General features: G+C 38.2%; 1 protein-coding gene across 5 annotated transcripts in view; it reads left to right on the forward strand.

The window, feature by feature from the left end:
• Positions 1–23018, forward strand: part of SH3KBP1 (SH3 domain containing kinase binding protein 1) — a 231460-nt gene that overhangs the window by 114295 nt on the left and 94147 nt on the right. For 4 of the 5 annotated variants that reach the window (XR_005102619.1, XM_037377236.1, XM_037377238.1 and 1 more), the window contains exons 4-6: positions 763–869; positions 10562–10685; positions 16035–16109. Coding sequence is in view for 4 of the 5 variants with exons in the window: in XM_037377236.1 (XP_037233133.1) it covers positions 763–869; positions 10562–10685; positions 16035–16109 (306 nt within the window). In the remaining variant the exon portion in view is untranslated. The remainder of the gene's footprint in view (positions 1–762; positions 870–10561; positions 10686–16034; positions 16110–23018) is intronic. The other variant, XM_037377237.1, reaches the window with a different exon arrangement.

The following is a 23018-nucleotide window of genomic DNA, read 5'->3' on the forward strand; positions in this document are numbered from 1 at the left end:
TGGAACAGGCTGCCCAGGGAAGTAGCTGAGTCACAATCCCAGGAGATACTTGAAAGATATGTAAAGTGGCACTTAGGGACATGGTTTAAGTGGTAGACTTGAGAGTGCCAGGGTAATGGTTGGAATCGATGATCTTAAAGGTCTTTTCCAACCTAAATGATTCTATGATTCTGTTGTTCTATGGAAAGGACATATATATATGTAAAAGTTTAGTCCAATGTTTTTACACATGTGAAAGAATTACAAAGAAAAAGATACAGGAGAAAAAAAATAATTGGGAGCTTATTTCCTTATGAGCAAAAGCCACAAGGTTTTGGATCCCTTCCCCACCCGTCCAGTTTCTGGATTTGCCTATACCATGTGTGTAGAGCATTAGCCTGGAAGAGAAATTGTAGTAAATACACTTGTAAAGATCCTCTCAGTAGAATTTGTCTATCCTGTTCACTAGGAACCACAATCTATTAGTTAAATTTTGGCTCTAGAATGATATTGCAGAAAGAAAATAATCCCCACGATTTATTTTCACGTATTAATTGCATTGAATTATAAAAATACTTGAAAGAAATCATATGCATTGGAAGTCTTTTCTCCACCCTCTTTTAGTAAATTAATTCTAGGCAGATATATTAAGCATTGCAAACATTCAGATTCTTTCAATAGTGCTCAAAGAATATTTCATCTTTACTAATTTCCATTGGCTTGTGTTTGGCGTGGAATTTTGTTTTCATTTTACAATCTCCCTATTTTCTTCATTTCCACCAGGAGAGAGAAACAGAAGAAGAAGATGTCAGGTGGCTTTCAGTTATATGCCTCAAAATGAAGATGAACTGGAATTAAAAGTTGGTGACATCATTGAAGTTGTGGGAGAGGTGAGCAGATCTTTAATGGCACATTCCATTCTGATATATTTTGTGCATGCTGAGCTCTCAGATACAGTGTGTTTTAAGACATAATTTAAACCAGACATTTTTCTTCAATGTTATACTGACGTGTCTGGTTTGGGTTACTGATGAGGGTGAGGGGATGTGGTTGTTTGCTTATGGATTTTGTGAGGGTTTTTTTCTCTGTAGCCCTTCTGCTGGTTTTAGTCAGTTGATGCTTTTGAGTTCTTTTCAGGGAAAAAGCTCAGTTTTTGCTACAGGGCTGTTTAGTCTTTATCTCTGAAGAGCCAAGATTATAGCAGAAAAGGCTTTTCCCAATTTTAATAAGCCAGCCACAGGGAAGAATTATCTTTATGCAGTTAAACACATTTAAGAAATTTATTTGAAGCCCTCTGGAGTTCAGCCATGACATTCACCTTTTGTCATCTTTGCCTGCAAATTTTAACAATTTCATGTTAGTCTAATCAGATTTAAACCACCACCAATTACCCCTTAAAAAAAAAAAAAAAAACCAAACCCAAACCCCCAACAAATTGTTTAGAGACTCAAGATGTATATTTGGGTGGAAATGGATGTGGAAAATATCTCTTAGGAAGACTGGGAATAACTTATGAAATCTTGGACAGAGATACAGAAATTTTCTTTGCAGGGGTGAATCTGGTTGCAGGATCAGAACATTTCTTTTCACTCCCAATACCTTTAGTTTTGTTCCATTAGAGATTTTAGAAATATCATCTTGAGCTTAACAACATGAGGACCAAAAGTCAAAATGCTGACTTGTATCCTTTAAGCAGAATGCATTCTAACTCATTTAGTCTTTACTTACTTAGCTTTAAAAAGATCTAAGACCTTAGTCTGCTCTAGCAGCCAGTAAAAGGTGTGTTTCAGCTTGTATCATTTATTTGTAGGATTTTTTTTCCCTGTGACTCAGCAGCTAGTAAGTCAACATTTTATTTTTATTTTTTGTCAAGGATAAATGATTAGTTTTCTTTTTCCTGCATCTGTCACTCAGGTAATCAGTTCTAAAAGAATATAAATATTACCGCAATCTATATGACATCCAGCGATTTCTTATGAGAGGTTAAATTCTCACACCTGAATATAAGAAGCTTAGTGATCACTGGTTTTCCTTTAACCTAGCTGCGCATGCTGGCTCTGCACATCGTGCTTCCTGGAATCAGACGCAATGTGTCACTTAACTAACCTTATTTTGTCTGTGAGCAGAATTGTAATGTGGGATGGCAAGGTTGTAGGATATTTAAGAACATATTTTGGAGACAAAGTAAAGCCAATATAATTAGTTTTACTGCAGAACGTGAGCTGTTTTCATTGTGCAATTTGAAGTATATTTGACCTCACATGGCCACACAAATATCTTCTGTCAGTTGCCCTACTTAAAACTTTTAAGTCTGTGTCTTTCAAGAGTAAAGTGATGGAAAAAAAACCCCTTCCAAGTATCCAGCCAACAAATTAACTGTACCGAAAGAATTGTATGATTAAATAATTTAGATGAGACACTAGACTTCTCTTATGGAACTCATCTCTTACCGTCTTATAAATCTGAACAACTAATAATAAATAATAGATTTATATAAATCCAAATGGACTGAAAGTGGTTGCATTAAAATTGAAAGATGTAGAACTATGAAAGTGAAACATTCCTGTACTTGCATGTGTGTACTTATAGTTGAGGTTCACTTGGATTGCTGATTACAGACTTTGTAGTCTAAAAGTCATACTTGTACCTTGAATTGCTGCTGTTGAAGAAAGCATTGACAACTTGCTGATATAAGGTTTAAGAAAATACATTGTCTGGGGCTGCTTTTTTGATTGGCAGTCTTAAAGAATGTCATACTGGAATTAGATTTACTATAGTGTGGAATAAGATCGCTCATGGCTAGCTTGAACGGCTGGCCATAAGTAAATGCTGAGGAGGAACAGGTGACACAGGTGAGGCTGTGCCCACTTTGACCTTACAAAATACCCTGTTCTGTCAGATACTGAAACATGAACTCTGCCTCAGGCATCATCTGGTGCATTCATTCGATCCAGGACCTTGTCTGAGTCTTCTGAGTAGAACTAGATCAGCTGGTGGAAGAGGGAAAATAAAGGAATTTAGAGAAAAAAATTCTCAGTCAGGAAGTGTTGTTGTGTGACCTTTATTTTCCATCATGGTTGATCTCAAGCAGTTGATGTCAAATACTTGCTGTTATTACTTCCTCTTCTGCCCTTATCATGGTAGTGTTAATTCCTTGGAAAAGTAGGGCAGAATTTTTCTTTTGAAACAGGAACTTTGATGTAGAAAGTACATTCAACCAATGTACTGACTTCATTGTTTACCCTTCTGGTCTTCTGGTTGTGGATAATGCTGCATAAAGAGTCATTGCACTGAAATAGGTTTCACAGTGTTTCTGTCATTATACAATGCTCCTTGTTTCAAATGATCAATGTTTGATGTGAGTGACTTATTATTTAAAAAATATGGCTTCCTCAGTTGCGAAAGTGGAGATTTTTTTCAAGTACCAAAATCACGCTGTGTTATTGTACAAAACCCCCCAAAACAACAGCAAAAAACCCTCTCCAACATAGGTGACAATTGAAGGCAATTCTTGCAAAATATCAATTTTGTTTATCATTACTCAAGATGAAAAACTGGATGATAGCATCTTCAGCATTATTTACAGTGCTTCAGTGGGTAATTGGTACAATAATGGTCATTCACTTTCCATTTCCAGTTGCTTCTCTCTCTTACCCCATCTTTTTATTTGTGGGTAGAAGGTCCCAGATTCCCACAGGTAGTATTTTACCATATCCTCCTAAGAAAGTTGCATCAGTTGATTTAATTAGTTGGTTTTACATTGACTTAGATTAATATTTTTAAATCTCTGTGAATTTCTGTTTAGTTGAAAATAGATCTATTCCTAACTGCTTTACAGCAAACTAAAATGGATCTTTAGATCAAAATGCTGTCTATAAGTCTTTATGCAGGTATTTAGCAAAATATGTGTTTAAAATGTCGCTTAGAGTTGACAACTCATTAAACTTTTCCTGTTGCAAAGAAAAGCTGGTTTCTGTTGTACTGTGCTAATTTGGCTTCATCCTTTAAAAAAACAATGGGTTCTGCTGCTCCTTGAATGCCTTAAAGGTCACTGCCTCCAGTAAAGGGTCGGCAGAAGGGAATGCAAGTCTTCTCAACTGCCTCCATCAGTGCCAAAGCATGTTTCCCCAGACTCCTGGTGAAAATGGGATACACTGGTACATGGTGACTTGCTGAGGATGAGGATTTCTCCCATTCTCCCACCTCTGCTTCAGGCTGCTAATCAATACCTGAGGTGTAGTAGCACCTAAAGCTGCCCCAGATCCTTCTTTCTGGTGCCAACAGATTGGATAAGATACTTTTTGAAAGGGTTTCTATGTCTGTGGTAGTGGTAGATACTACTGGAAATTCCTACAGCAGCAGAAGTGGTTTGGGGCTGTACAGTAGGTTAAAACATCATCAAGTGTGAGTTTTAAGATACTAGGCTTGTCACCAGATGGGTATCTTTGGAGGCTGTATATGTTCAGAATTCATAGTTCCTTCATATTTGTTCTAAATAGTTAGAAATTAATTATAATAAAATCAAACATCCATCACAATAGATAAAGCATTTGTTGTTAAACTAGAGGTTTCCGTAACTACACAGACACTGGTGCCCTTGAGACACTAATTACCAGACTTAAATTAGAAGTACATTTGAAACTAACGAGAGAAGCGTTTCCATCATTGTTTACATTCACATTTAATGTGTGATTGATAGCTTTTTGCTTGTCATTTTGCTAGCTCATTAGATACAACTCTAATTACAGTTGTCCCAAAATACAACTGTAACTAATTGTCTTATTAAATGCAGATATCTGAATTCCAATTATGTTTCACCTTTAGACTTTCATGGGATGCCAGAAAATTAACCTGTAGCATTAGAGCAAGGACATTTGGCATGTCATTCAACGGTTCTGAGCCTGCTTTCATTTGGGGATCAGTCTGTCATCGTGCTGCCATACACCTTGTGGCCTCATCCTACTGAAAAGTCAGCTTTTTGGCAATGTGTAGTGCATGGAGTTAAGCTCACAACTAAATCTTTGACTGAGACATGCTGCAATACCACTGGGCTTATTCTTTGACTTTTAGTTAACTTTGCCATATATTATATGGTCAAATGCTATAAGTAACTTATTTGAAATTATAAAAATGCAGACTGAATTTTTATAAATCTATTGCTTCTTTTAGGCAGGGTTGGTGGGCTGTGGTTTTTTTGTTGTTGTTGTTTTGTTGTTGTGGTTACAAGATAAAGTGGTTCAACCCATTTCCAAGAACAGGATAAACATTGGGGACTGAGCTGGACTTTCTTTACAGTAACTTATTTTTACAGCTGTAGAGTTGAAAGGGGAATATTTAATAGCGGCAAGGGGATGGTCTGCACCACAAATACAGAACTGTATAATACTGCAAGAAAACTGCTGGGAATGAATGCTGGGGTGCCATGTCCCTCAGTTACTTTTCCGTGAAATTCTGTGGTAAGGTGTTTTTCCTCATCCTCTTCTAACAGGTGGTTCACAAGGACTTTTATGACTACTGCTTGTTTGGTTAGTCCATATGGTAGGAGGCTTTTTTTGTGGAAATAAGGGTGCAAATACCTCTGACTCTTAATGAGGTCATTCCATTTCTATGTGATCTCTGCCCCTCAGTTCCTTACTTAGAAGATGATGGTAAAAAAACCCAGCAAAAACCCAAACCACAAAAAAACCAAATGAGAAAAATCCCAAAGCACATTTTGACATTGTAAAATAAAGAACTCTGAAGCTGAAAAGATCCCCTAATACAGGGCGCTTCTGCAGTTTTTAATTCTTCCCTTCTGCACCAGTTACCCAACCGCTTCCAGCTGTGCTGTAGCAGAAGCCCAAGGGCTGGCTGATGTCTCATGGCTATGGCTCTCCGAATGCACTCCCAAAACAAGCCATCAAGTGGCACTGTAGGCACCATCGTCTGTTGAGGTCTTGTTTCCAAAATTTCTTTTCCTATTGGCAGTGAATATGATTTGTTTATTTTGCCTCTTGGGAATTTATGTTTTTAATTTCCTTTCAACATGTGATTGCTGTTGCCCTTCAAGCTCAAGATCTTCCATTAGAATTTATAAAATAAAGGAGTTTTTTCCTTTGCTTTCTGTGCTCTAGTTCTCTAAGCAAAAGAAAACTTGTTGACCTTGGGCTTCTCTCCTTGCTTGCCTGCCCCTGGCATTGCTTTTATTCTTGGGACTGTGTTTTAGTTTTAACAGCCCAGAAAGACTCTGTTGTGATCCAGGGAGATTTTCTTCCACTTGAAACCTTTCCGGATTCAAAGCCTCCTTCATTTGTCCTAGGGTAGCTGTAAGTAGTCTGTCAGCCTAATAAACAAGGCTACACGTTGTAGAAAAGCTTGTGGAACAGGCAGATAGAGGAGTTTACTGGAAATACACTTTAGGTTAGTGATTCTAAAGAGCTGAACATTTCAATCATTTAACAACTTTTTATAGCAATAATTACAAGCAAGCAGCTGTGGCAGTCCTAGATATTCTGGCAAGCAACTGCTGGTAGCTGGCCTCAGCGTTTCCTGCTCTTTTTTGATATCCCATCCTGGAGTTAGAGGGATGGGCGCCCAGTTCCCTCAAGGGAAGGTGCTTCTAGGCTTGTAGCAACAAGGCTTGTTGCACTACAGGTCAGGCTGGTGCTCCCTCTGACACTTCTTTCTTAAAAAGGGGATGTTGCAAATTGTGTTGGCCATGAAGGGAAAACGTAAGGAACATAAAAAGTAACATTTCCTCACTTTTGGAATATCTTAATCTTGCAGTTCTAGTGACCTACTAAAGTGATTTTGTTTTCTTTGGTTGCTTTACAGTTACAGAATAAAACTGCATTCCTGGTCTGAAATAGAACTATTATGTTTGTGTGAGGGCTTGAACTGCTGCCGTGTTATTATTTTTTTTACTTTAAATATGGAAATATGCTGATTTCAATAAATTTTTGTTGATTTCTAAGCAGCTTAATGGCCTAGCATCTGCACACCCTTCTAAGAACTTCTTGTTTGTGTGTCTGAATGTCTAATCCATGTAATTCTCTGTTATTTTCCTGTCTGTCCACTTCCATGGTATCTATTTTGAGCACTTCATTATTATTTGTAAGTAAAATTAACTGCTACAACCTCTTACTGTCTTTCTAGTCTGGGTTATTATTGTGTTCTGGGATCCCACGATTTGGTTAAGCACTCACTTTCTAACAATGAAAACCAGTATATTTTGGATCATTTTAATCTGTATTTGGTTTATAGTTTCCAAAAGCATCATTTACATCAAAAAAGACTGCCGACTGAGTAATTAAAAACAAAATACAAGTATTTCTTCATTGAAAATGTAAAAATAAACCTGAAGGCAAATGATACTGGAAGAACATTTGAATGTTGCATAATTATTATACAGATTAAATTTCCCTTTAAATCCCAAAGGCAAAGCTTCTTAATGGGATGCATTTCTCTAGAGATGTTGCACCATTCTCTGGTGATATTGTTCATATCTCATTCGATCGCATCCAAGTATTGGACTGTGTAAGCTGTCTGCTGTTGCATCTGTCCCTGCTCTACGCGTGGCACTGGCTGAGTTGCGGTTGGGTGCATGTGTTGTTACCTCCCTAAATACATGAAGTGGAGTAATGAAGTATCTTCAGTCACTTTCCTGTATGTTGTTACTCTTCAAATGTGGTGTGACAGCAGTACTGGCAGCCTAGGAGCTTGGCAAGACGAGGACATGCCATGCCTCTCTGAAAGGCAGTGAACAGATATAACACACTGAAAACACGTCTTGAAAATACCTCTAGCTGTAGCCACTTAGATCTGACAGATTGGAAAAATTCTTCTTGTAACTTAAACCCGAAACCTTTGTTTTCAGGCTGAACTTAAAATTGGTGTGTAGGATATCATGAATAGTAGAACTTCTCTTCCAGGGTAGGGACACGGACTACTGGATGAAATCCTCCTCTTAGATTGTTTGATTCAGCACATAAAGGCTGAGCATAAATCAGGACCTAGATGTATGAATCCTGAAGGCACTTTGTTATAATAGTATAATAACAAATTTTATTGAGTGCTTATAATTCCAGATGGATTGACCCCATGCATAATGGATTTTCATTTGTAAGGGTTTACTTCAAGCCATATGGTAATGGATTGCCCCATTTTGAGATAACTAAATCCTGGGGGTATTTTAGTGTCTTTTTTTATTGTATGGATTAAACTCTAGCTGGTGTGTTTTGAGGCTTAAAGTTATGTAGCATGTAGCTATATGTTTAAAAATACTTAAAGGTTTTGATGCTTTTGATGAAAATTTCCTAATAAATCTTTGGGAGGCCTGTTTTGCTGACATGATTCTGCATTTTCTTGCAGGAAAAATCCGGGTTTTGCTTTAAGATTTTTCTGAATTTGTAAAGTTATTGAAGTATTTTCAGATAATTAATTCTTGTATCAGCTAGAAAACTTATAATAAGCTAATGAATGCTGTGAGCATATTTACATCCAATTTAGATTTACCTCTCTAAATATCTCTGTATGTGTGTATTTCTATATATGTACATAGAGATCCATACATAAACATGCCACATAAATAGTACTGATGTTAACTTGTGAGAAAACTGTGAAGTGTTACCCTGCAAGAAGTAAGCAGGAGAAAATTACTTGAGGGAAGGATGGACCTGAGTGATACTGGTCACCCTATTTCTGTTAAGTAATCTCAGCATCTTGCAAAGCAGGGATCTTGGGAACTGAGTAATTCCCCTGTTATTAATCTTCGGGTCAATTGGCTAATGCAGTTATGGTGTAATGTTTAGCTCTAATCAATAGAGCCGTCTGGGAATACTGCATTAGAAAAATTGAAATATTTTATATTTGGCCACATTGTGTATTTTCTGTATAATGATATATCATATATAGGTATTTAAAATTTGTAGAGTCTACTAAGTGTTGTGTGTCGTGCAGCTTCAGTTTCCCATATGATTATTAATTTGTCTGGAGAGAAGAGAAGCAAGTATTACCTTTTAGAGACTTTGCTACTATAATGCAAAAAACCTGCACCCCACTGAAGCAATTGAGTGATTTGCATGTATTCCCACCCCACTGAAGCAATTGAGTGATTTGCATGTATTCCATCCTTTGAAGTAGCAGCCATTATTCCCAGAGTTCTGCTCGACCTCACTAATACCACTGATGCATTTTGGGGTGGGGAGGGAGTTCTGTCATGCGCAGATACTGAGATTGAACGCAGGTAGCTGTGCTGGTCTGAACTACTTTCAAATTAAAATAAAAAATCAAGCTGGGAGGACAAGAAATATGCTAAACTGGTTGAAGGTGGAGGGAAAGCACTCCTGAAGTAGCAAGCTTTGTTTGTAGTGAAATCGTACATGTAGCGAAGTTGAAAAAAAATCAACCATTCCTCTATAGGTTGAGGAAATATTTGCTTGTATTATTGAGAGGTTTGTTTTCTAAGAACTTGAGATTTTCACAGGTAAGTGATACGAAACAGACTTTTTTCTGTAATAATTAACTAGTACCATTCAAAATGTGGGATTTGTTTTTCAACAGGAAATGTGAACACCCTCAACATGTAAATTTAAGTTTCTGTTTCCGTATTTGTCGTAGGGGGACAGGAAAGAGATGGGCCAAACGGTATTGGAAACTGATGTGTCACAGACTGACACTGTCCTCTCCTGTCATTTTTTTGGTGAATGGACAATGTCTGACAGATGAAAAATGTTTATGTGTCAAGGGTGTGTTTAGCTGATGCATATAATAAGTCTTTTCTTGCTGTCCCAGTATAACCTAAAGGCATCTGATATCTAAGGCATTTCACTGCCTGACACCACTGTTCAATCCTCAATGGCTTATACAGGAGGGATTTTTTAATTTTATGTGATATTTTCTCTTGGCATTGGGTTAGGAAGTGTCTTTCCTCCTTCTGACCATATCAATATTACGTATTTCAGTAGCTCTTTGTAAATCTAGAGTAAAATCTGCATTAGTACTGTTTTTTGTTCTCCATAGATTTCTTATGTTAACACATTAATGATGATTCAAAATTCTTAATTTTTAAAAGAGAAAACTTCTGATTTTGATGGGGAAGACAGGAATGTTCAAATGATACCTACTTTAGATTCTCTGAATAGCCCTTTGCAGGCATTTCTCTTTCGCCATTGATTACTTAGGGAGTTTAGACTCTTACAGTCTGTAGATCACATCCATTAAGAAGATGGTCATGAACAGCAATACAGTGTTCACTGAAAATTCAATGACTGAGCTGATAGCCATAAAAATCGAAATGTAGAGACACTGTGTGTTCTCTAGTTGTTCTTTTATCCTTTTATTTAATGCTTGTCCATGCTTCTGACTGCTGTCAGCACTGCTGACATTTACAGATGGGCGCGTGGATCTTTCTTGTTTGTACTTTAAAAAAATAGAGAGAGATATGCTCTGGCTTGGAGCCTATACCATGTGCTCCTTATACCTGAAATTAATACAAACTGCTCAAAATCATTAGTCATTGCTATTGAAAATCATGTATGTAATGTAACTCTGTAAGGTGTTGCTTACGTTAAAACTCCTTTCTTTTGTTTTTGTCTTGGTGCAGGTGGAAGAGGGCTGGTGGGAAGGTATACTCAATGGAAAGACTGGCATGTTTCCTTCCAACTTCATAAAGGAACTGTCTGATTCTGATGATGTTGGACTAGCACAGGAAGAGCAAGTAAAGCCAAGTAAGGAAAAAAATACCATTGATGTTCTGTATAGATGTATGTGTCTTTACACCCTAACACATTGATAGAGTAGCATACTCTTATCTCTTGCTTGGAAGTGGTTTTGAATGCCATGTTCTTAATTTTTGCTGTGAAAAGGGTAAATGATGATGATAAGTGTGTACTTGCTACCTGATTTGCAATGGCAATGCTCCCTGAGCTGTGTCAAGACTTGCTGAGCTGCAACAGACCAAGAAGAGAGAAGGCAATAATTGCTAGAGTTGTATTTCAAAATTAATTACAAGAGTTTTTTTGTCTTGAGATGTGGAAACTGAGCAAAGTAACCAAACATCTACAATGTGGCTGTGCTTATTTAAACGAGGGATTAAAGTGCCATGCCTTCTATGACTCCAGTAGATTTAAGGATTCATAATTATTGGTGTGGGACATGCGGCACTTTTTCCCTCCAGGTGCTGAGCATGTTACTATCACCTCCGTCACCCACTGCCCCAGCAGCCAAAGGGAAAAAGGCCAGAACTGGGACATGGAGTTTGTTCTCTCACTTACAGTGGGCCAGTACTGCTGCAGGTGAAAAGCATGTTTGGTAACTAAGTTTGCAATAGTATAAGCATGGTAGTAGGTTGTCCTATTAAAACTTCCCTTGGGGAATAACCTGAACCAGAAGTATGCTGTTATATGAAATAGACACTTGTGGTCTTCATGTTTTTTCTGCTTTTCAAACAGATATTCTTTTTATTTCCTAATAGAGTAGTGAATTCTGAATCTTTAGTGAAAAGGAAAAAAGTCAATTGCATTTACATATTTCAGGCTAATCCCACAATACCTGCCAAGGTCTTCCTATTTTCAGCACAGCAGATACTCACTGCTGTGTAGTATTCTGAGATCTCTGAACAAGCAGAAGTGAAAGAACTCCCAAGATCTTTGTAAGCTTATTTCAGCTGAAATTTACCAAAGCCATTATAATTTACTCTGTTAGTAAGAGGTAGAAAGTTATACTGCATTTTTTTATATATATTTTTCTCTCATTATTCTATTTAAGGCAGATTTATCACCTTTATTTCATCCCACAGTAATAAGATTCTAAAAAACCTGACTTCAGCAATGCTGAAAATTTTTCATATTGTTTATGTAATGGAGTACCTATTCATGTGTAGCAGCACTGGTGACCTAGTCTTGTGGTCAGTGCAGCTAAAGGTATTTACAGGTAATGTTCCTTCAGACTGGATGGAAGTATTTTTAAGGAAGTTAACAATTTTAGCATGAGGGGAAAGGGAAAAGGGCATTAAGTGAAGTTGTACATTTCAGTGAGATTGCAAACTGCTTTCTATAACCTGTATATGCTATCATGAATTTTGTTCATTACAAACACGGTGAGTCTTAGAAGAACTAATTGTGTAGATGTAGTTCCAGCTCTGGATTCTGTAGTGTTTGGTACTCTATAAATGAACAAGGTAAGTGATACTGTTCAGGATGGAATACCCCAGTTTTATCTGTGTGAATGAATGAATATTACTTCCCCAGGTAATTTGGTAATACTTATATAATAAGCATCCTAAAAATGTATTTTAACAAAAACATGCATTGGAGTGTGTAAAAGCAGCCACAAAGCATTAGCTTGTTTCATCGATATCTAGAATGGCATATGCTTAGTTCAAACTCAGTTTTGTGTGCTGGTTCTGACTGTCAGTGGAACTAAAACCTGTGATACTTGTATTGAGAAGATATCGTTGTCTCTTTAACTAAATTGAAGATAATTGTAGTTGAGAAATGGGTTTTCTTCTTTCTTTTATGTAACTTAACTCTTTGGAGGTGCTTTGTGGCTAGATAAAATGATGTGTCATTAGGAGCTATTTTCTAAATAGCAAAATACTTGTAAAACAGAACACTGTAAACCTCCTCAGAGAGAAACAGGGACTCAAGTAATGTTGAGATTCTTATGGGATTTTTAACACTTTTTTTATTTATCTTTGTTGAAGTAAACCCATCAATTTAAGAACTGCATTCCCCTACCAGAATTACGGGAAATATGCATCAACTCAGTTCTTTCTGTATAGTCTGTGTAATTGTTACAGGTGTTGCTTTCTAACACATGGTGCTTTATGAGGCTTTATTCAAGTACACTGACTATCTGGATTTGAAAATCTTTATGAGATTTCAGCAAGTTTATGCAGCTGACTAGGAATGATAAGCTGATTCCAATTATCTGTGCTTAGTCTTAAAGCCTAGTGAAATAAAACGCAAACAAGTAAACCCTGGAAGATTTGGGCATCAGGCTGGCATTACTGTTGAGGTGCTCTGGGTAGCATCTCAAAAGTGTGTACATTCATGCCTCTAGATCATCTCCTTCCTCCATGTATGACAAGACATGACAGCACTTCAAATCTGCAATGACTCCTGTTTGTTTTTCTGGAAACATTGTTTGAATATGTCTGTATCACAGGACTTCGTAAGGCAGAAGCCTTAAATATGAATTCTAGGTTACTAAGTTAGCACTCAGGTACAAGGGGTTGTACCTGTGCATTGAAGTAGAACCTTGGGTGGTCACTGAGGTTCTACACAGCTTCCAGAGAGGCCTAGATAGAGCTGGGGTATGGCTCTGCAGTCTTGAACAGCAGCCTTGAACTTTTCAGCCTAGGTTGTGAAATGGATAAGGTAGTACTTGGCAGGTTTACTGTGAGACTTGGGCAATTAGCATGGGGTCTTTGCAGACAGGGCACTGTACAAACTCAAGAGTAGTTTTTATTTAACAGTTAAATTTAATGCTTTGGTTAAACCTACTTAAACGTGATCTTTTAATCACATTTTGTTTACCCTTTCTAAAGAGAGCCTTTTTGGAAGGGCGAATGTAATTTTTGGTGAACTCAAAGTGGAAGAAATACAGAAGAGAAAAATTTAGTAACTTGGCTTTTTAGGAATAAAGTTAATAAAAGTGCATATTTCTCTGTCCTTCTGTTATGACCTGCACAGGTCTAATGGGGAGAAAAGTATTGTTGGATTTTATTGGGTTTGTTGGGTCCATGTAAATTTTATGGTAGATTAGAGTAAATGGACAGAAGGAATTATCTTGGTTTCTTTTCGTGCTGTGCCATAGAGTAACCTCGGAGGTTTCTTCAGAACAAAAAGCCCCTTTGTTTGAAAATGTCTGGGGCTAGTTTTGGAAGTGCCTAAATACTTCCGAATACTGACAGTGGGACTTAACTTGCCCCTTAACTTGAAAGGGTTGGTAGCCTGTGCTTCCCCTCAGATGGTGGGTACTCAGCAGACTGGGAAGTGAAACTGTTACAGGATCAAAAGGTTGTGGGTTTGGGCATTTGTTTATTTGTTTTTAAAGTATCCCAGCTCTAAAGTGACTGTCAAATTTTTTGTCTTCAAAGGCACATTTTAGAATGTAAGCACAGACAAGATCAGGTACCCTTAAAGTAACAGCAGTTCCTTGTTCCTTGTTCCTTGTAAGCATCCTCTTAAATTAAAACATTGCTTTTCTTTGACTGACTGTTACAGCATGAAGTGTGCATTGTATTTTTATTACTATATTAAATGGATAGATGAATTATAAGATTATTTTCTAGATTTCTCAAATATCTAGTACTAATTTTAATAATATTTTCAATACAGTATCTTGTTGTTATAGCCTGTTGAGAAGCAAGAAGTAGTCAAATAAATCCTGTCTGAGGAATCACAATATTAAGGAGATGATTTCAAAAGCATTTTAGCGTTTTGATGGCAGTGTTATGACAACATTTAAAGGTGGCCTTCTGTATCTTGCTGTCTCTTGTATGTGTCTGTTCAGGAATTGCCAGGCGTCATGGTATGTATCAATTACTATTTTAGAGCCTTTTAGTGATGGCCACTGAGAAGTCACGACTGCTGGAGTTAGAACTGATGATAGACTCATCAGCAGATGGTTCAGTCAGGCAACCTCCTGTATTTTGAGTTCTTAAAATGTTGGATGTCCATTACTGTCTCTCTGGCTTTCCTCAATGTCATGAACATACCATTCTCTTAGCAATTTCTTAATTGTTTTTTGACTGTTTTAATAGCAACCTTTTAATGGTACTTTGTAAAAACAAGGTGGAAAGATGGATTTGTGGCTTTTTTACTTCTTCATTATGTAAAAACAAGACAAGAAAAAATTTCTGTAATTTTATAAAAACTGCAATTACAAAACAAAAAAGCATCTTTTTACAAGATGTAAATGGGTATAGCTTTTTATTTTCTGAAAATCCAACAGAATTATATGCAGGGGGAATAAAATACACATTTTTGGTACCAAAATGGGTGTGATGCTATGGTGGGACAATTCACATGTACTGCCTGTTTTGCTGTAACATTTTACTGAATACATTAATTTTATGATGATATACCTAGCTAAGGTTGTTCAGATACACGAGCTGACATTGATATATTCTTGGGCTTCCCTGGGTACCTCAGATTAAAAAAACCCAACACACAAAACACCTCAGCTGCTCATGCCTTTACCTTCACTTGAATTTCATATCGTAAATGTCAGAGTATGAATTAGCTTGCTATCAAAGGAAAAAAAACCCAAGAAATTAATGGTTTTGATAATAAAAATGTTATTTTAAAGATCTAAGATGGGAAGTGGAAATTGTTTCGGTTTTTTTGTTTTAGTGTTGTTTTCTTTTTTAATTTTAGTATTTTGTTTTTGTTAATATGAGCCAAAACAAACACCTGATTAAGCTATTGGCTGAAAAACTGGTGTATCCAGGTTATAGTGTCCTATCCCTTCAACTAAGCATTATTTAAGACCAGTTCCCATATCCATAACATTTCTTACAAGTCAGCTTGGAAAGTTGCAGTATTTCTGACGCTCACAGGATCCTGGTGTATTAAGGAAATGTAAGTATTTCATTGCCCTGTTTGGATGTCAGCTGTGCTTGCTCGAGTGCACTACATCTGCATCAGGAGTGTTGAGCCACTGTGAGTACATCATTGCAGTGATAATTTTTTTCAGGCTTCCCCCGTGCTCCGTGAGGAGGCTGGGTAAGAAAGACAAAATGATTTCATTTGCAAGTCTCACAATTTGATGGATAACAGACAAAATCTAAGAAAAATGCATTCTGTTGGACGCTGTAAAGAACAGCTTTAGCAAAATCATGAGATTCTTTTATCTGACATACATGCAGTAAGAATATTTTAACTTCATGTACAATCAGATACTTCTGTTAACATTCTCGTTGTTTTGCTAATGAGGCTTTAAAAATGTAGTGACTGAAAATACAGATTAAAACCTCTTCCTTTCCCTTCTTTTTATCATCATTTGATCTCTTCACCCCCACCCTGCTCCTTCTCTTTTTTTTCGTCTTTCCTTCTTTTGCCTGCTGTCAGGAAAATCTGCCTTTGAAGGGACAATTCTGTACAGAGTGGCACCGGCAAAGATTGACAGCTACAGACGTTATAACAGTGAGTGTGTTTCAAAATCAACAAGCAATAGCTTTAGTCCTCTGTACTTGTTTGATTTATCTACACTTGTAAAATGTGCCACTGCTACTCACTTACGGCTACCCTACGTGCATATATTTGTCTGTAAGCTAAAGTCAGTTTGCTGCTGATGAACTGCCTAGCCTTAACGCAATGAGAATGCACTCGTTCCTTCTGTGCATGTGTATGTTATTTGTCCATATAATGTATGTGTGTGAGCCCACAATAAATTGTGAATTACATTGGATGTTTGGGTCTCAGCTATGTATTGAAATTAAGACCATTTAGTCCCATCATTTTTGCACCTGAAACATGAAGGCTGTTGATTACAACTACAGATCTCTGAACTAAAAGTCCTTCTTCTCTAAAAATAAAGTTCCCATTATGATTGCTGAATTCATAAGATAAGCTTTGCTTTCCTTAAAGAACATTGTGGGGTTTGGTTGGGTTTTTGTCTTTGTAGGGTTTTTTTGTTTTGTTTTGTTTTGTTTTTAATTTACTGCATGCCCTTCATTTGGCTTTGTCTTTGACAGCTATTACTCACAGCATTTTGGCTGATAACGTTTTTTCTGCCAAGGAGGGTAAAAGATACAAAGCTAGTTTCATTTCATGTTCAGGTTTTTGCCTTCTGCGTTTTGGAAGCAGGGAACATGCTGCTTTTCATATGCTTTTACTACCCTTTTAATACAGAAGAAGAGAAGATGGTTACATCAGATGCAAGACAGAGGAAGCAAGGAAGACAGGAATCTGTTCTTCCACCTGCTTTCTTGAGAAATCTAGCAGAAAGAGTTCCTACTGAGTCACATTCAGTGTGACTAAGTACAAAGTGTTCAATCCTGTCCTCCGGTGAACAGGATGTTGTGCTAACTTTGGCATCTGCTTTTGTCCCAGACAGCTTTCTCTTGAGAAGATCCAAGCTGTGCTGCCCTTCTTACTGCTTTCTGGGTGCGAGTGTTTGCTGTCCTACCTCTGAGGACTTTTGTCTTAGGCATGTTCACTGCAAAGGATGAAGCAGTTGAAATGGTAGTCTTTCATTCTGATAACTGCATTTACACCTTCTTGTCTTGTCAACAAAACCTGATCTTTTTTTAAGCAAAAATCTTTGTGAATGTGTGCAGCTCTGAGTATTTCCTCGTGGAGAATTATGTCCCTGTCTACTATAATTCATCTCTTTTCTGCGGCTCTTCTCAAGCTTCCAATCAAGCTCTTGCTGTGGCTGGAGCAGACCGTGTGGCTGCTGGTCTTCACATTTTTCTGCTGCTTCTCACCTTATAGTCTTCATGATTGCTTATGCATCACTCAAATTGCATGCTTCTCTCAGAGTTCTTAGACCATCATGTCCTCCAATCCACCTATCTGATGAGCATAATAAGGATTTATGAAGTAAATCTCTAGTATGCTTGACCTCTGACTTTAAGATCTAGCTTCAAGTCAGATTGCAAGGTCTGCCTTTGGAGCCTTTAATTTTGCAACATTAATCTTTCTGGGCAGTGTTGCCCTAACATTACCTTTCAAAGTTTTCAAGAAACCTGGTCTCCATGCCCAGCCCATTTTTCATTAAGGGTCAAATGACCCTTCACCTTTTCTTGAGTCATTTAGGGTGACCCTAAGTGAAACCAGGAAAAATTCAGTCACCCTTCCAGTTGTGCTAGAGCTCTGCATTTAGTTCTTCTTGTTAATAATACTGGCCCATGGTTGTGCCCTGTCACAGAAAATAAATTTCGTCAAACTGATTTCACAGAGTGCAGGATTGGATGGGTATCTTGATAATGAGCTTAACCCACAGTAGATTGTCTCATGTTGCTCTGGGCAAACACCCATCTAAACCTTGTTTTTAAAGCTGACAGTGTCTTGTTTAATGCTACCTCCCTTGGCATTTTGTTGAGACTTGCACGTTTTTTCATGCTGCAGAGGTATTTTGCTTTCTTTGTAAAACTGCATTTAAGACAGCCAGATGTCCGGCTACATTTGTGGCCTTATTTGTTGTTTACTGGGTTGGAACTGGGACTAAAATGGGTGGTACACAAAATCAGGTCATCTGGGAAAGTTTTAAACAGAATGAGGGTTGGCATTGTTGATATTATCAGAGATGTTATCTTCTAAACTAGCATATACAAAGGAGGGTTCATTATCCCAGCATACTCATGTTCTTCCCAGGCAGGCCTGCTGAAGGTGTGGCCAGCTCCTGGCATTGTTGATATTATCAGAGATGTTATCTTCTAAACTAGCATACACAAAGGAGGGTTCCTTATCCCGGCATACTCATGCATATCTGACCTGTGGTCCTTATTTTTAGACAGATCCATGTGCTTATGTCTCCAGTGCAAATCGTTTGGAGGCATTCCATGGATTTGTCATTTAGGGATGTTTAAAACAACCCACAGCTGTTCTAATTTCAACTTTCTGATTTCTCAGAGAATTAAGCTGGAGTCAGTTCATAGCTTTAGATTAGTTATGCCCAAAGGGTGCTTGGATTCACCTGTATCACATTGCATGAAGCGCTGCTCAAATTTTGAAGCAAGCCTAGAGCTTTTACTTTACAAATATATGCTTAGAGCTAATACTTTTATTTTGAAAGCCATTTCGCAACTGCTGTGTTTAAAAGAAATTTTCATATTTAACCAAGGCCTATAATAGCTAAATGCTGTTGAATTAGTGTGTAGCTGCTTCTAGAGATATCTTCCACTGAAATATGCAAGATTATCTCCTGCATAAACACCTGGCCTCGCCTTCATATGCTGACATGGCTTTTTTGGTCATTAGGTACGCCAGGCTCTGCTCAGCAATAATTCCAGCTCCTTTGGCATTCTGCTCATCAACCTGCTGTCAGAAAATCTTTGCTACTGTGTATGCTGGGTGAAGAGAGTCACGCAGCAATAAAAAATTACTTACTTGTCATTTTGTTGATCGCAGCCCTCTTTTCTCTCATCCTGCAACTTTCCTGCATCTCCACGAAAAACGCTTCTTGGATTTCTGATTTTTTTTATTTTTCTGGTTTAACTTCTCTTTCTTCCTTCACTTTCTTTTTCTTCAAAGATGCTATAACTGAGGAAGAGGGCAGATACGATGCTTGATTTGACAGATATTTGCCTCTCTTTCTTTATATGTGGATCCACAATGCTGTCAGTAATAGATATTAGATATAATGGAAGAAGATGAGACAGGATCGTTGAAACAGAAATATTCGTGAGTAACCTTCATTGTGTTTTCTATTGCTCCACCACTTTTTTTTTACCTTTTTTTTTACCATCCCCCTAATCTTTGAGGAGCTATAGCTGGTCAGAGTTCCAAGCAATTGGTGTGGTTGGTGTATTTATGACATTATTTACCCATTTAAGAATGTCTGAATGTGAGCAAAGTTAAATGAGAAGCCCAAATGTGGGTTTTAACAGTTCTGAAGAGGGGACAGTTACAACTTTTTATTTCACCTCAAGTTCTTATAACTTACTTACAAAGAAGAACATATATTAAATGCACAGCTGCTACAATGAAAAATAACATCTGAGAAAGAACAATGCTAAAATTGGGTGAGGGGAATTTTTATGATTAAAAAGAAGCATCCTGTTTTCTGGAGGACGAAAGTAGGGATGGTGAAGGGATTGGGGGTGGTGGGTGGAAGAATTATGTTGTCTGGGGTGAAGTGCATTAAATCCTTTCATTGATTCGGACTCCCACTACCAGGTGGTTTTACATGAGTCTCACAAAAGACTGGGTTTTGGTGAGTGACAGGTAAAGAATCCTTTTGGCTGTGGTTGCTTACTCATCTTTTCACATGTGATAACTTGTTCCTGTACTTGGTGAGAACAAGTCTGGTGGAAAAAAAAATCCAAAATGAAGACGACAATGGCACAGTTGTAGAGCTCCTGAATGAATGATTGTTTCTATTCGTTCTTAGAGTACTCGGGGAAGTGGCTGGGGATGAGGTGAAGCCACCAACTTCCATATTGATGGCTCTGTGTTCATGCTGCAGAGGATGCTTGTGCTGCGTTGCCCTTAATGCATGCTGCTACGTGGTGCTGGTCACCGCTCCCATTCTCCCTGCATGATTTCTTGTGCAAGCATAAAAATCTTGGGGCTGTTTCTTATGTGGCAAAAACTTGTGCTAAGAAAAATGAACTTGCTGAAAGGAAAAGACAAAATGTTCAGATTACATGGTTACATTTCTTCAAGGAATATAACTGAGAATAACAAATAATGACTAATATAGAGCTAGTTTGCCTCAGCCATTTGTACCTATATAACCACTCTTGGTAAAGAAGCATAGATTTGTTTTTTGAAAGCGTGAATTTATTGAACCTTTAAACTGTGAAGAATCAACATGGCTTTGTTCTACAGTAATATTTAAAAACAAACTCCCTTTTCTGGTTTTGATTTTTGCTGGAATATTGTTGGTGATAGCTTCAATGAAAGACAGGACTTGGACAGAAAGCAAGCTCAAGATAAATATAAATACCTTATAGGCTGTGGGTATTTGTTCTGTCTTCGCCAGTATGTGAGGAAAAGGAAGAAGGGAGGTTCCTGTCTTGTCTGCTGTAATTGCCATGTATAACTTCACCTTCTTTGTCATTCTGATCGGTCACTCGGGTGTTCCACACTGTCATTCTCTAAATAGAAGGAAAGGAGATATTTCCCCTCTCCTTCCTTCCCTTCTGTAAAAGGCAAAAATCCCGATAAGGTCCATTTACACAGTTCTTTGTTCTATTAAACAGAGCTGACACCATTTTTCTCTGGCTGCCAGACCAAATCAGGAGATCCTTTGCATCATCTCAGGTGTGTGCCTCTGAACAGCTGACCTTTACATCACGTAACAGAGCTAGCCTGAGAAGCACTTAGAGGGGCAGAGCATCATTGGCTTATACATTGCCACAGTGGTCTGTCTTTTGCCCAGTGCCATAAATTGTCTGCGGAGAGAACAATCCAGAATAAAGAACAAAAATTAAATTGCTAAATAATAGCTCAAAATAGAAAGCTCTGTAAAGCTCACAATGTATCCCCCTTTTTTCCTGCCATTTTAAGCTATTTAGAAACAATTCATTTCCTGCTTTGAATGGAGTTAATTTTATCGCAGCTGTTTATTTTTGTTTTAACAGCTTTAGTTTATACAGCCCTTTATCATCCCTAAATATCTTTCTGATTTAGAATCTTGGTTTGATGCCAGTGCAGCTCTGGGGCCGTTGGTGAATTAAGTCTGATGTTGTGGTCTCTTTTTAATCCCTGTTTGAGCTAATCTGTTTTGGTACATTTCAGAATGTTGCTCTCAAAAGACCTGTAACTGGCATAGCAGGAGTGTGGCGTGTTTGAAGTGTCTTGAGAAAAGTAATCTCTCTTATATACCCATATAGGAAAAAATGCGTGTGAAGTGCAGAATTCCTCCAGACAGTGTTGTGAGAATTTAATCTTCATGAATACTAAATTGGCTTGCATTTCTAAGGAGCGTGAAGCAACAGAGCATCTCAGAGCTCTGAGTGTTCTTAAATAGCTGTAAGTCAGTAGTCCCATATCTTGTCCCAGCCAAAAGTTGGGAAGGGTTGGCTCCTGGGAGTTTTAACTTCTTGCTGCTGATACTGCCCTTGTTCAGACTTCAGGAATCTTACTATAAAGTGCACCCAACGCTCAGATTTGAGCTCTACTTTTTGGTGCTACAGTTGATTCAGCAACAGTAAATCTAGGTAGAATATTGTCTTTGCTTATAGAGCCAGAAATGTGAAATAACACCTTCAAAAGACTTCGCAGAATCACAGAAAAGTCAGGATTGGAAGGGACCTCTGGAGTTCATCTAGTCCAATCCCCCTGACATGAGTTTTGAATGTCTCCAGAGAAGGAGACTCCACAGCCTCTCTGGGCAGCCCGTTCCAGTGCTGTGTCACCCTCAAGGTAAAGCAGTTCTTCCTCATATTCATAAAGAACTTCTTGTGTTTCAGTTTGTGCCCATTGTCCCTTGTCCTGTCTCTGGGCACTACTGAAAGGAGCCTGGCCCCATCCTTTTGACACTCGCCCTTAAGATATTTGTAGACATTGATAAGATCCCCTCAGACTTCTCCAGGCTAAATAGGCCCCGCTGTCTCAGCCTTTCCTCATAAGGGAGATGCTCCAGTCCCCTCATCATCTTTGTAGCTCTCTGCTGGACCCTCTGCAGTAGCTACTTGTCTCTTGAACCCCAGTTCTGGACACAGCACTCCAGATGCAGCCTCACCAGGGCAGAGTAGAGGGGGAGGGTCACCTCCCTCGACCTGCTGGACGTGCCCAGGATCCCATTGGCCTTCTTGGCCACCAGGGCACACTGCTGGCTCTTGGGCAATTTGCCGTCCTCCAGAACTCCCAGATTATTCTCCACAGAACTACCTTCCAGGAGGTCAACCCCTAGCCTGTATTGGTGCATGGGATTATTCCTTCCTAGGTGCAGGACCTTACACTTGCCTTTATCGAACTTCATTAGGTTCATCTCTGCCCATGATTCTCTCTGACTTTACAGCCTGAGAATTTTTAAAGACCTGAAAATTTTTCCTGCTATTAGAACGGGTGTGATTGATAGTAGGCATGTTAGTGAGCACCTTGTTGATGTTATGTTCTTAGCTTGTCAGCTCTCCAAATGCTGACAGAGAGCTGACAGATTCTAGAAAAGTTGCTGTTAAAAAAAAATTTAAAAATAGAGGCCTGACTACTGTACTGTTATCCTATCCTGGCTATATTTGAAGTATTTAATAACTTAAAAGAAAAGTAAGATGTGGTCAGTGTTTCTGAGGATAGAAGTTTGCAGAGCTCCTGGCCTTATGTTAGTGCTGAGTTCATAGCCCTACTACAGCTGTTCCAGGCTGTGCAGGTGTATTGGGCAGCAGCAGCAGACTGTGCCAGCTGAAATGCCCTCCGGTTTTTAATGCCCATTTAGCAACC

Source organism: Falco rusticolus, chromosome 2 (genome assembly GCF_015220075.1).
Source record: "Falco rusticolus isolate bFalRus1 chromosome 2, bFalRus1.pri, whole genome shotgun sequence".
Lineage (NCBI taxonomy): Eukaryota > Metazoa > Chordata > Aves > Falconiformes > Falconidae > Falco > Falco rusticolus.